Raw genomic sequence first — 14,345 nt, 5'->3', positions numbered from 1 at the left:
CTTCATAAAAGGCTCTGACATCACGTACGCCACATGAGTCAACAAAAAATCTCTGTGAATGTGTATGTATGTATGTGAATCTCGAGAACCGTTCTTCCCACCGGCACGCGCGTTCTCCAGATATGGGCATAAAATGAATCCCCGAATGCGGAGCTGATGTCTGACATCAGAGTTTTCCGCAACCGGTACTGTGTGTGCAGAGATCTCCATATATGGGCATAAGGGGACAAAGGCAAACAGATGGTCAAAACGGGTCCTATGACAACAGGTATATTATCTCGAGAACCGTTCGTCCCACCGGCTTCAGATTCGGCACGCGCGTTCCCCGCCGCCGCGCGGAGTGCAGTGCCGGGCCTCGACCCGACCCGACTCGCGGTTTTCCGAAACCGGCGCGAAACGTTCGGAATCTCCTTATGCGGAGCTGATTGTTGACATCAGGCTGTTCCGGAGGAAATCGGCGCAAGCGCTGACTCATTGTGACATCACTTCATAAAAGGCTCTGACATCACGTACGCCACATGAGTCAACAAAAAATCTCTGTGAATGTGTATGTATGTATGTGAATCTCGAGAACCGTTCTTCCCACCGGCACGCGCGTTCTCCAGATATGGGCATAAAATGAATCCCCGTCGACCCGACCCGGCGCACGTTTTTTTCGAACCGGCGCAAAACGTTCGGAATCTCCTTATGCGGAGCTGATTGTTGACATCAGGCTGTTCCGGAGGAAATCTGCACAAGCGCTGACTCATTGTGACATCACTTCATAAAAGGCTCTGACATCACGTACGCCACATGAGTCAACAAAAAATCTCTGTGAATGTGTATGTATGTATGTGAATCTCGAGAACCGTTCTTCCCACCGGCACGCGCGTTCTCCAGATATGGGCATAAAATGAATCCCCGAATGCGGAGCTGATGTCTGACATCAGAGTTTTCCGCAACCGGTACTGTGTGTGCAGAGATCTCCATATATGGGCATAAGGGGACAAAGGCAAACAGATGGTCAAAACGGGTCCTATGACAACAGGTATATTGGGGTTTGCATTAAAGGGTGGGGACAAAGGCTAACAGATGGTCAAAACGGGTCCTATGACAACAGGTATATTGGGGTTTGCATTAAAGGGTGGGGCATTCATGGGGTCCGCTCCAAAAAAGAAAATAAAAGAGACAAAGACAAACATAAGACAAGCGACAAAGCGTGGGACTGGGAGGATGACTTGAATGATGCAGATTTAAGCAGGCTGTGTATTCTGCTTAAAGAAGAAACAAACAAAAAGCGACAGAGATCTCATATATGGGCATAAAATGGACGCAGATAAACAGATATTTCCATATATGGGCATATGGGCATAAAATGGACCCAGAACTATATCTGCAGTGATCTCCATATATGGACATAAAATGGACGCCAACAGACAGACAGCTACAGATATCTCCATATATGGCCATAAATGGACACAGGCAAACAGATGGTCAAAACGGGTCCTATGACAACAGGTATAATGGGGTTTGCATTAAAGGGCGGGGCATTCATTCCCTATTTACATCGTTCCCGAGTTGGCCAGGTCGCCGACTAGACGCTGGGCCGCCCGAAGGGCGGCCCAGCTTCTAGTATAAGTCAATGGGGAAAATGTGTGTGTGCTTCTTCCTATCTTACACATCACCAAATGGCGGACGACGGCGGTGGTAGAGGAGGTTTTCGCGGAGGTTTCGGCGGCGGGGGACGGGGTCGCGGCCGTGGACGCGGCAGAGGCCGCGGCAGGGGCCGCGGAGCCCGGGGCGGCAAGTCCGAGGACAAGGAGTGGGTTCCAGTCACCAAACTGGGCCGCCTGGTCAAGGACATGAAGATCAAGTCCCTGGAAGAGATCTACCTGTACTCTCTGCCTATCAAGGAGTCTGAGATAATCGACTTCTTCCTGGCCTCTGCTCTGAAGGACGAGGTGCTGAAGATCATGCCTGTCCAGAAGCAGACCAGAGCCGGACAGCGCACCAGGTTCAAGGCCTTTGTCGCCATCGGAGACTACAACGGCCACGTGGGCCTGGGCGTCAAGTGCTCCAAGGAGGTGGCGACCGCCATCCGCGGCGCCATCACCCTGGCCAAGCTGTCCATCGTGCCCGTCAGGCGAGGCTACTGGGGCAACAGGATCGGCAAGCCCCACACGGTGCCCTGCAAGGTGACGGGCCGCTGCGGCTCCGTGCTGGTGCGTCTGATCCCCGCCCCGCGCGGTACCGGCATCGTGTCGGCGCCCGTGCCCAAGAAGCTGCTCATGATGGCCGGTATCGACGACTGCTACACGTCTGCCAGGGGGTGCACCGCCACGCTGGGCAACTTTGCCAAGGCAACCTTTGATGCCATCTGCAAGACTTACAGCTACCTGACCCCTGACCTGTGGAAGGAGACGGTGTTCACCAAGTCTCCCTACCAGGAGTTCACGGACCACCTGGCCAAGACTCACACCAGGACCACACCTCCTGTCCCTCCCTCATAAATATGTTCTTTTACAGAATAAAACATTCTGAAACACTGTAAAAAAAATTAAAAACTGTGGGAGGAGTGGCGCACCAAACTTTTTCTTGAATAATAAAGTCAGACAAGCACTATAGGGTGCGGCTATTGTACTGATAATACTGTTGACCCTGCATTGATATCAGAGTTTTCTGTTGATGTCATAACCACACTGTGATTGTGTGTTATTTGTTTATGCTTAGTGCAGACGAGGTTGCTATGCTATTATACTGTCGCTCTTTGGTGTGGTTCTCAACCTTTTCAGGCCGCAACCCTCAAAATAATCATATTTTAACTGGGGACCCCCCACCCTGACGAGCACTAAGAGTTGAGGCATTACTTTTTTTATAACAAGGGTTAGGGTTAAGAGTTGAGGCATTACTTTTTGTATAACAAAATTCTATAGTGAAAATACCATATCTACATGCTCACAACGCCTCACGTTGCGAGGCGTTGTGAGCATGTAGATCTGCTATTTTCACAATTTCTGCCTCTAATATTTGACAATTTTGCCAATGTTTAATTTGTTAATTTAAGTCCTTAACACCTTCAAAGCTGTCCGCACTTGCCCGTACTTGCCTCGACCACCAATTAGCCGATCGTCTATTCCCGTACTTTCCCGTAATTTATGAAATTAATCATAATTTTTTGAAAAATACAGTTGCCGGCCGTGCTCTGTCTCTTTAAGAGACCTTGTGCAATGGGATCACGTCAGAAACGTGATGACGTCATCGGCTGGCTCTGCCACTGGGTCCATGAGCGGCCATTACGGCCCCTTGTTATCTGTATGGAGCAGGCTGGCTAGCGCACCCTCTCGTCTTTTTCCATCAGACGACAGACGAAATCAAGCCTTCGGAATGAATGGATTGCATTGGATTAGATCGATGTGCGTGCACAGAAGACGGATTGTATTTTTGGGTGCTGTTTATTATCGCTGTTTTCCCCGTATCGCTCCATGTTAATGACCGGAGGAGATCTGCCTTCTAGACCATCAAAATAAGGTTGGCCAACAAAAAAAACTCCGTTTGCTGGCTTGCACGGAGCGATCCGATTGTGTTGTTATGATTTCGTGCTTTGCTTTTTTAAAACATGTTTATAAATAAAACGCTGATTGCACGGCAGTACCGGGGTTCAGGGGGTTCTGCCGGGGCTTGGAAGGTGTTAAATTGTCACTTTAGAAATGTGCATATACCCTCTATACACTTAAACTTTATGTTGGGTTTGTTTACTGTTGTGTTGCACATTACGTTAATCATCTGGGGACCCCCCACAATAATTTGGGGACCCCCTGCCCTTTACCAGGATACTGTACAAACAAAGTAAGGGAGGAGGTACTCACAGGGGATGGTGGTGCCGTAGCGCTGCGGGTCTGAAACCAGCAGTTTGTTCTTCAGGCTGCGACGGCCCACTCCCTGTGCTCCAATCAGAACCAGCGTCTTCCTCCTGAAGGGCGGGACTTTGGCCACTTCCTCGTAGATGCGCAGCTCATGTCGATCGAATTCTACAACACACGTTACAATGTTAATTTCTTTTAAATTTACATCCAGTTTTATAAGATATTGAAAATGTTTTTGTCTCGTGAGTAATGGAAAATAAATAATCATAAGTGAATCATGAGAGAATCGGCTTTGTTGTCACATACAAAGAAAAAGAGGAGGGGGGAAGCAAGTAGAAAGAACAGAAGAAATTAATAAAAAGAACAAAAACTAAAGATATCTACATACATGTAAACATTATGACATTATAACATAATACCAGATGGATATCGTCGTTGTCGGGTGAAAACCATGTATGTCAAAAACCGTTCGTTTTGCATTTATCATTTTAAAAATGATTTGAACTAGTGAAAACAGACGATCTACAAGCACAAAACGCCTCGCACCGCGAGGCGTTGTGTGCTTGTAGATCTGCTGTTTTCACTACTTTTGTGCGACGGCCTTGTATGATGAAGCAGGGCTTTACTTTGCGAAAGAACGTACACATTTGAAACTTGGAGATACAAGGTTTCTGCCCGACAACGACGATATGATTTGTATACATGTATGTAGATATCTTTTGTTTTTGTTATTTTTATTTATTCCAGGCTAGAATAGCCTAATATGCAATAATACAATGCAATAAGATACAATACAATACAGTGAAGTTCAGAGTCTCTCCTGTTCAATATAAGTTGATGTTTTCTGCATATATCTTTGCTGTCGGGCAGAAACCTCATATCTCCATAGTTCAACTTTTTACGTTTTTTTTCATAACTTAATGCCCCACTTCCTGGTACCAGTGTCACGCAAAAGTAGCAAAAATAGCTACAAGCTGTTGTGAGCTTGTAGATCTGCTATTTTTGCAAATGTTTGATTGAATTTGAATAATAACTACAATTGGATCCAGTGGAACACACATTCTTTTCTCCGCCTGAAAAGCAACGGTTTTGGACATACGAGGTTTCCACCTGACAGAGACAAATTATACAGAAAAGCGAAATAGAGACAATATGTAACCATGGTAACCACCCTCCTGTATATGACATGCTAAACTGATCTGTGTGTGTGTGTGTGTGTGTGTGTGTGTGTGTGTGAATGCTCTATACCAGGGGTTCTCAAACCCTTTTAGGCTGTGACCCCCAAAATAAACATATTTGAACTGGGGACCCCCACCCTGACAAGCACTTGGGATTATGTGACTGAGTTCCGTAGAAAAATATTGTGAAAATAGCCGATCTACATGCTCACAACGCCTCGCAACGTTCGCCTCTTGCTTACTAAATATTTGACAGTTTGGCCAGTCCTGTCGAATATTCGACTATTCAAATACTTTGAGGTTGAATAATTCGAATACTAAAACTCACTATTTGTGAATGCCCTAGTGTGTGTGTGCGTGTTCTCCCTCCCCTCCCCCTGTCTGTCTGTGCGTGCATATTTTGCACTCTGCACGTCACACAAAAACATCACATTCTCAAAAACCCACAGAGAGAACCCGGGGAGGCGTGCTGTAGGGCATAAAGCACTGTCTGTACCTGCGTTTTTGGTCGTCAGATACATCATCTTCTTTTTCTTCTTGCCGCCCATCCCGGCGCACAGCGGACCTGTGAGAGGCAGCGGAGCGTGAGCCAATAAAACGCCGGAGTGGCGGCACTCGTCTTTGCCAAGCCACTTCAACAAAGTCCCACCGTTAAAGTGATATACGGTACCGGCAAGGCAAGGTCTGTTGCCTCCTCAGCTCGGCTCATACTAAATCAAACATCCCATTAGGAGCAGTACAAGGCCTTCAGCACTAGATGGCACTGTGACCCAATGGACCGATTCTTTCAAATGAACACCTGGGACTGGCTGTCATTGTCTGGCTGTCTACTACAATATGACAGGAAGGGTGGTCTCCGGGGGAGGACCGCCTGGCAAAAAGGAAACGATAAACATGGCAGAGAACGTCTTAAGTGTCTGAGTTTAACACAGAGATCTGTTGGAATTGATACTGCACGCGCCACGCCGCAATTCCGTGTTTCCTCGACGCCGAGCGGAGCGACGCTGATGAAATACACCTGCTCCTGTCATTCCGTGACAAATCCCCACGTAAATCACTTCTACACCACAAAAAACCCCGGACCAAAAAGGTGTCCCCTCTAAATGTACCGTGCTATTCCCACCACCATACCTGATATATTATGAGTGGAGAGTGGAGAGTGTGCGAGTGGACAGATGTGTCCTTCGAGCACCACCCCAAGGGCAGTATTGTTTGTTTGGAGCCTGTCATCTTCTCCCCTCACCAGAAGACAAGGGCACACGGGGCCGAGATGACTCACCACCTGTTCCTGCCCCACTGCTGTGATGGTGCCCGCGAGCAGCCTGGGGGGAGGGGGGGCCTTAACCACTTTCACCTTGACGTCCCACATTGTTGTTTCTAATTGGGTAAATATCTTTCACATTAAGGTTCAAATGGTTTAAAAAAAAATAGCAGATCTACAAGCTCACAAGTCATCGCAACGTCAGCCTGTAGATGGCCTATTTTTGAATAGCCTAAGTATAGGCAACAGAGTCTTATGCACACCTAATCAAAGCTTAGCGTTGGGTGCGTAGGCGGGGGTCAACACACCATCTTCAACTTGCCAACATAACTATTTTTATTTATTAGGAATGCAATGTTTCGGTCAAAGACCTTGCCTGAAGAAGGTCTTTGACCGAAACGTTGCATTCCTAATAAAATTTTGGCAAGTTGAAGATGGTGTGCGGGTCCTATGTACATTTTGTGCATGTTTGAAAGTGAACAGCCTAAGTATAAAATGCAGAAATGATAAGCACTTTGTATGTAATGTTGTGTAATCAGGATTTTCAGCACAATTATTGCTTTTCATGATTCTGAAAACAATATTATCTCATAGCGCCTGTTGCATTCCAAATGAAAATACCCTTTTCTCCTCTTTTTTTAATAGCTTAACTAAGCCCGTTTGAAAAAGTTAACTTCAACAAGTCGACCTTGAGCAACCACGACAGGCATTTAAAATGAAATTCTACTCGCTATACGGCGACAACAACGCGTATAATCATGGAATCCAAAATCGTGCAAATGGTGGCATTCAGCTACGGTAATTGTCGCAATTAAGCCTTTTTTTTATTCCCGCATCTCATCAAGAGCCGAGCTGATTTTTTTTCTGATAAGCTTTTGTCCTTGGAGACCCAATCGCAGCCACTCAATCACCAGCCCCGCCTCCACCCATATCTCCTTACTCTGGGACAGTTTCTTTCTTTTTTTTTCAACGCGAGGGCCGGCGGCTGCAACAGCCAGCAGATTGGATCAGTCCCGTCTGAGTCACACAGCAATCGTCACTGTCGGGCAGAAACCTCGTATCTCCAAGTTTCAAATGTGTACGTTTTTTTCACGGAAGTAAAGCCCTGCTTCGTCATACAAGGCCGTCACACAAAAGTAGTGAAAACAGCAGATCTACAAGCACACAACGCCTCGCGGTGCGAGGCGTTGTGCGCTTGTAGATCGGCTGTTTTCACTAGTTTAAATCATTTTTTAAAATGATAAAGGAAAAACTAACGGTTTTGGACGTACAAGGTTTTCACCCGACAGCGACGCAATGCTCATTACCAGTTCTGTAGCAGCGCTCACTGATGGAGTAACAGACCAGAGGGGGGGGGGGGGCTAATGACCCTGCCGTCTCCAGTGATGGAAGAAGTACATCACATGTTTACTCAAGTGAAAGAGTCTCAATACCCTATTGTAGGAATAGTCTGTTACAAGCACAAGTTCAGTATCCAAAATGCACTTGAGTAAAAGTACAAAAGCGCTGGCATCGGGGCGCCCGCTGGCCTGGTGGTCAAGGCGCATACCACATACTAGGCTATGATGCCTGCTGGCGTCGCCGGTTCGATTCCCGATCCGGACGACCTTTGCCACATGTCACTCCCCATCTCTCTCATTTCCTGTCAGTCTACTGTCCTATCGAATAAAGGCATAAAAAAGCCCAAAAACAAATCTTAAAAAAAAGAAAAAAAAAAAAAAAGCGCTGGCATCAAAATATACTTATTGTACCAAAAGTAGATAGATAGATACTTAATTAATCCCCAAGGGGAAATTCAGATATCCCATAGCTCATACAGGTATATTAGTTAAAAACACATGACGCCTGCTTTTTTGGCCTTGCAGGATGTTGTGCCAAAAAAACATATAAGTATGCGTATAGGTCTGACTCTGAAGTGTTTTCGTAATAATAATCAAAATCTACAAAGTAACTAGTAACTAAAGTAGTACAATATTTGCCTTTGGGATAGTGGGGTAGAAGTACAAGTATCGAAAATTGGAAATAATCCAGCAAAGTAAAACTACCTCAAGATTGTACTTGAGTACAGTACTTGAGTACTAAACAGACTTGGTTACTTTACAGCACTGCTCATTACCAGTTCTCCAGCACTCATGGAGTGTTGGAGTAACAGACCGGTGGGGGGGTGGATAACCCTGCCAACCACCACACACTCATGTGTGTGAAGAGGAACAGACGTTGCCTTTGTTGTCGCTGGTGTGCGTGAAGTGTTGGGTATTGTGGCAAGGTTTTGCCGGTGTTAAACTGGCACAAGTGGCCCTGTGCTGTGTGTGGCTGCAGGTGCTCATCATGACTGCACCTCAGGGTTGATTTCGTCGACTAAAACTATGACGAAAAATGTTTGTCGACTTTGTTTTCTCTGACTAAAACTAACTAACTAAATGTATAAATAAGATGACTAAAACTAAGACTACATACATTGACAATTCCGTCAACAAAATAAAAACGAAACTCTCAGGTGTTGCGCGCTGAAAATAGCAGATCTACAAGCTCACAACGCGTCGCAGCTTGTAGATCTGCTATTTTCAGCACACAACCAAGTGTAAAATCAGTCATTATGATGCCATCAAGGCCTGCCAAAATACATTTCAGTTGACTAAATCAACTGTAGATTTAGTCGCCTAAAATCTTTAGGCAACTAAGATTAGACTAAAACTAATACTTTTCAGGTGACTAAATTATGACTCAAACTAAATGACATTTTGTTAAAAAAGACTATGACTAAAACTAAATCAAAATTTGCTGTCAAAAACAACACTGCTGCACCTGTAGTAACGAGCTCCAGATCCCTCTTGACGAAGGCTTTCCTCTTCTCCTCCAGGAGCTGGCTGGGAATGAGGCCCGCGCTGCCTCCCTCCAAGTGACAGGCCTGTGGAGGACACACAATCATCATCATGATCAGGGCTGTCACGATTATGACATTTTACATGGTGATTAATTGTCAGTCAAATAATTGCGATTAGCGATTTAATTGTGTTTTTGTCGTTGACAATTGCATTTTTGTTTGGCTTGTAGGCTTTGAAGTTGCACATGGCAGATATGACACATAACCTAAATATACAAAGAAATGACTGACATATTTGACAACTTTATAGAAAGAACATTGATAGTTGAAAAAGCCGATCTACAAGCTCACAACGCATGGCATCGCGACGCGTTGTGAGCTTGTAGATCTGCTAATTCCACTACTTTTTGAAAGTGTTTGAACATTTCTCATCATGGAACGGTTATGACGATTATGCAAAAATATTTGCGAATACCTAAAATATTATGTAATAATTGTGACAGGCCTAATTATAAATGGACACATTCTGCGATTGTTAATGGTAAAATCCCCGTACCCAATTCATATTAACTCATACAGTGCCGCCGGCCACAAGGGGCGCTAGAGTGCCAGAAATTTCTCTATAGACCTTCGCTCTAGCTTCCGTCGACACTGTCCCAAGTGCCTTGGGATTTCACTCCAGCCAATGCTATGGGTGACTAGAGGAGGAAGCTAGCTCACACGTAGCCAAAATGCTAACCCATTTAGAAGCCCGATCTAAAGCTATTTCAGTCGCAAAAAACTTTCTCTTTGGGTCTGGGAACACAATCCGGAGAAAATCCTGTCTAAAGATGTGATTTATTATTGGAGTGGGCGGCGCGATGCGGCCGTTAGTGCGACTACGGCCCGTGGATGGCCGAGTCTAAGTCCCGGCCATGGATGGACGTTTAGACTGGGGCTTCGTTGAGGCCTCCGATTAAATAATTCATTTTATTAAATATCCCGGACTAGTTCGGGATAGGCACCCTATCTATACTGTCGCGCCGCCGACAGTATAGATTGAGGTTTTTTGGGGGGCCTCTAAACTTTATTTTAAACCATTTTCAATGGAATAAATCGTCGGACCATCTAGCGTCTCTCGTTGGCAAGCGCTGGACGAGCAAGGACCACCCACGTTGCTCCAAGCAGCTCGGGGTAAGTAAAATAGCAAATAAAATATTGTATTGGATTGAAATAAAGCCGAACTTGTTTGGGATAGGCACTAATAGGGTTAACTGTGCAGCCTGAAGGATACTTTCCATGTCTTTAGGAGCCTGTTTGATAGGTGTATCAAGAAATGTACGCCACCTAGCGACATGGCATGCACATTACAGCATTTTCAATGCTGACGTGTTTCAATGTAGACGCAGAATAACAAGTAAGAACGCAACAAAGTTTTGCCGTCTTCTCTAGAGACCGTTGTCGAGTAAACGTTAGTTAATCAAACTAATGTATGAGCGAGAGCTGCTGTACTGACCTGCCACCAGTTGAGGTCCTCTTGGTTGAAGATCTGTAGAATGTCTCCACTGCTGAAGCTCAGCCCTGCCTCCTTACAAGGAATCAGGTTGTCGTGGGAGGGATCGTAGTCAAAGTGACACTTCACAAACGCCTGGAGGAGACATAGGAAAAAGCCCCAGTAGAAGAAGAAAAAAGTTATGAGAGAAATAATATCAAATATATGAGTTTAACAGAGATTGAACAGTGCCTTAACCCTAGTTTCTTTCATCCAAGAAATTAGATACAGTGTTTGACTAAGGTGACAAATATGCTCGAGGCGTTGTGTGCTTGTAGATTGGCTCACTACTTTAACTCGTTTTAACAACAATAATTGTTCTGTAAGATTATTTTTTGTCATGTTTAGTTTGTGTTTGTTTTCTGTATTTCAGTTTACTCCTTTGTACATGCACAACTTAAGCCTCATAAAAACTGGAGCTAGAACGCTACACCTGACTCTGTGTATTATTCAAGGGAGTTTGGCTGGCTGTCTGCTGATGGTTAAGACAGGGGTTTCCAAACCTTTTTGTCTCAGGGCATCCCATAAATATTTTTTTAATCCGAGGCACCCCTAAAGCACCTTATATTTAGCATATCGTCGTTGTCGGGTGGAAACCTTTTATGTCCAAAACCGTTCATTTTGTATCATCTATAAAATGTACTAAACTAGTGAAAACAGCAGATCTACAAGCACACAACGCCTCGCGATGTGCTTGTAGATTGACTGTTTTCACTAGTTTTGTGCGACGGTCTTGTATGATGAAGCAGGGCTTTGCTTTACCAAAAGACGTACACATTTGAAACTTGGAGATACAAGGTTTCTGCCCGACAGTGGCGATATTTTAGTGATTATGTTGCAAGGACAACGTTGAGATGATGGCTATTTTGGTTAGAACTGACTGAAAATAACTTTGTACTTCAAGTTTAAAATGATACTAAATCTTTTTTCAAGTGTCCAAATAACTCCCAAATATTATCAAATTATCTCGCGGCACCCCTGGACTGCCGCCACGGCACACCAGGGTGCCCCGTCACCCACTTTGAAAACCCCTGGGTTAAGAGACACCTTTAGGAGGACAGTACAATAATAAAAAAGGAACGGTTTTGGACATACTGTACATACAAGGTTTCCACCCGACAGTGACCATATATAATGTTCATAAGAGTACGGTAATGCTTCAAGCTGAATCAGAATGGAGGGACAGATCAGACCAACAGACAGATGGATAGATATAAATAGATAGTGAATGAGAGAAACAGAGACAACATGAGTAGCCATGGCAACCACCCCCCCTGTACTTGACAGTGTTTCCTCATGCTGAACTGATGCATGAACAAAAATGCATGCAACCCCAACACTGTAAGCCTTACTGTGTGTGTGTGTGTGTGTGTGTGTGTGTGTGTGTGTGTGTGTGTGACAAACATCTACTGTATGTGTGTGTGCACGCTTGAGTGCATATGCTTGTCTGGGTCTGTCTGCACAGATATTTGTTAGCGTGAGTGACAGATCTCTCACACACACGCACACGCGCACGCGCACACGCGCACACGCACACACACACACACACACACACACACACACACACACACACACACACACACACACACACACACACGCCACAGGGAGCTGTCAGCATCCGTAGCAGACAGACAGGACAGTGAAATGTAGCCTGGATGCCCAGAGCACTTCTGGGAACAAATGAAATCATCCAATATCCTTGCATACATCATGGCCAGTGGTTCTCAAACTTTTTCATGTCAACAAAGTCCAAATTAACGTGAATTTTGCCGTGGACCGCCATCATCGAATATTTTGTTCTAAGGCAGTGGTTCTCAACCTCTTCAGGCCCCCCCAAAATAATCATATTTTAACTGGGGACCCCCCCACCCCCCACCCCCCACCCTGACGAGAACTGAGAGTTATAAGACTTGAGACATTACATTTTGTTCAACACGGTTCTATTGTGAAAATTGCGAGGCGTTGTGAGCATTTAGATCGGCTATTTTCACAATTTCTGGTCAGCAACCTTTTTGAAATGAAGTGGCATGTTTTTATTTTCTTGATTGTCAATGTGCCATGTCAACATAAATTTTAATGACAAATATTTTTACATATTTTAATTGGCAGGACATTGTTATAGCGATCATTAGACTCACCTATCTTCCCAACTCCCTCCCCAGTCAGAGTTTAGAGTTTCAATGAATGTAGAACTTTTTGCACTATGAAATTTGCTCTAAATTAGCTAACTTCATTTAATTGACCACTTTTAAAAAAAGATGTGTTTTTAAAATAAAAATCCTCTCTCTCGCACTTCTGCCAGTGTGCCGGTGAACACCCTCCCCTGTGCCAATGTTGGCACCCGTGCCTAAGGTTGCCTACCCCTGCTCTAGAGGTATTAAAAAGTCCTTAAAGGAGTAGTTCACCACTTTTCAACCTGTCTTCATATAATAGGTCCTCACTAATGTTCATGATAAAATATCACAATTTTTTTAAGCAGTGAAAACCGCTTCCAATGAATGGCTTTGTGTGTATCACGCCCATATATGGTCATTTCAGTCCAGAATGAACAGGCTTTTTCAAAAACAGAATGTCCGTTTAATTACCATATATGGTGATCTCAGTCCAGAATGAACAGGGTTTTTCAAAAACACAAAGTATGTTACCTTATGTCCATATATGGTCACTCCAGGCCAGAATGAACAGGTTTTTCCTGTCCCACAGAATGTCCGTTTAATTACCATATATGGTGATCTCAGTCCAGAATGAACAGGGTTTTTCAAAAACACAAAGTATGTTACCTTATGTCCATATATGGTCACTCCAGGCCAGAATGAACAGGTTTTTCCTGTCCCGTACGTGTAAAATATCAGTCCAGAATGAATAGGCTTTTTCAAAAAGCAAAATGTCGATGTCCCTCCCGGTTAGATGAATGGATACTTTGAGGATTGGTCAAGCTTCACATGATAATTTGGCCTTCAGGGTTTAAAAAATGTAGTAAGCCACAAATACATTCAGAATAGAGGTTTTATCTGTCCACCGCTTCACTTCGAACCGAGGTTTGATTTTTTCTACTCAGTCCAAGTCTCCTAGGAGAGCTGTGGGAAGTTCAGAATCCATCGTCTTGTGACATCATTTTCCACACAAAAAAAATTAATCAATATTTTTGAAAAAATATTTAGATTTTTATTATCGCGAGAACAATGGCTTCCACTTTAAAATTGCAACTATTCAGGAATAGAAAGCCTGCAGTTTCTATAAGCTGGATTGGCAATCGATGATGTCACAAGACGATGGGTTTCTGACATGCCCACAGCCCTCCTCTGAGAAAAAAAAAAAAAAAAAAAGCTATTTTTGAGTGAGGATCAATTATATGAACAAAGGTTGAAAAGTGGTGGAGTGCCCCTTTAAGAAATGTGCAGATACCCTCTATACACTTATATTTTATGTTGGTTTGTTTACTGTTGAGTGAGAAAACAAGGTTGCACATTAAGTTAATCATCTGGGGACCGCCCAAAATATCACAGGTTGAGAACCACTGTTCTAGGGAGCAGGGAACCCCCTACACGATTTGCGTTGTTAAAATATTCAAAAACATTTTTCAAGATTAAAAACTAAACGCTGATCTGCAAACTCTATCACATTGCCGAAGTAGGGATAAAGTGGTTACACTGATTTTGATGCTATATTAAGAAATGTTGCTGCCTGGGTACCCCCAACCTCCCCAAGG

General features: G+C 44.2%; 1 protein-coding gene and 1 pseudogene across 4 annotated transcripts in view; one reads left to right on the top strand and one right to left on the bottom strand.

The window, feature by feature from the left end:
- The window catches only part of mpp2b (MAGUK p55 scaffold protein 2b), a gene marked incomplete at both ends in the record, with an annotated part of 81,914 nt that overhangs the window by 5,477 nt on the left and 62,092 nt on the right, over window positions 1-14,345 (bottom strand). For all 3 annotated transcript variants that reach the window (XM_080748001.1, XM_080748002.1, XM_080748000.1), the window contains 4 exons: window positions 3,846-4,007; window positions 5,517-5,585; window positions 9,087-9,189; window positions 10,601-10,732. In XM_080748001.1, the coding sequence (XP_080604127.1) occupies window positions 3,846-4,007; window positions 5,517-5,585; window positions 9,087-9,189; window positions 10,601-10,732 (466 nt within the window). The remainder of the gene's footprint in view (window positions 1-3,845; window positions 4,008-5,516; window positions 5,586-9,086; window positions 9,190-10,600; window positions 10,733-14,345) is intronic.
- On the top strand, window positions 1,668-2,489 carry LOC308303806 (small ribosomal subunit protein uS5-like; annotated as a pseudogene). The gene has a single exon. The product of its transcript is annotated as a small ribosomal subunit protein uS5-like (transcript).

This window comes from Nannobrachium achirus, assembly GCF_963921795.1.
Source record: "Nannobrachium achirus genome assembly, chromosome: 18".
NCBI classification, from domain to species: domain Eukaryota; kingdom Metazoa; phylum Chordata; class Actinopteri; order Myctophiformes; family Myctophidae; genus Nannobrachium; species Nannobrachium achirus.
Note: the sequence above shows the minus strand (reverse complement) of the source record. Positions and strands in the feature narration are given on the sequence as shown.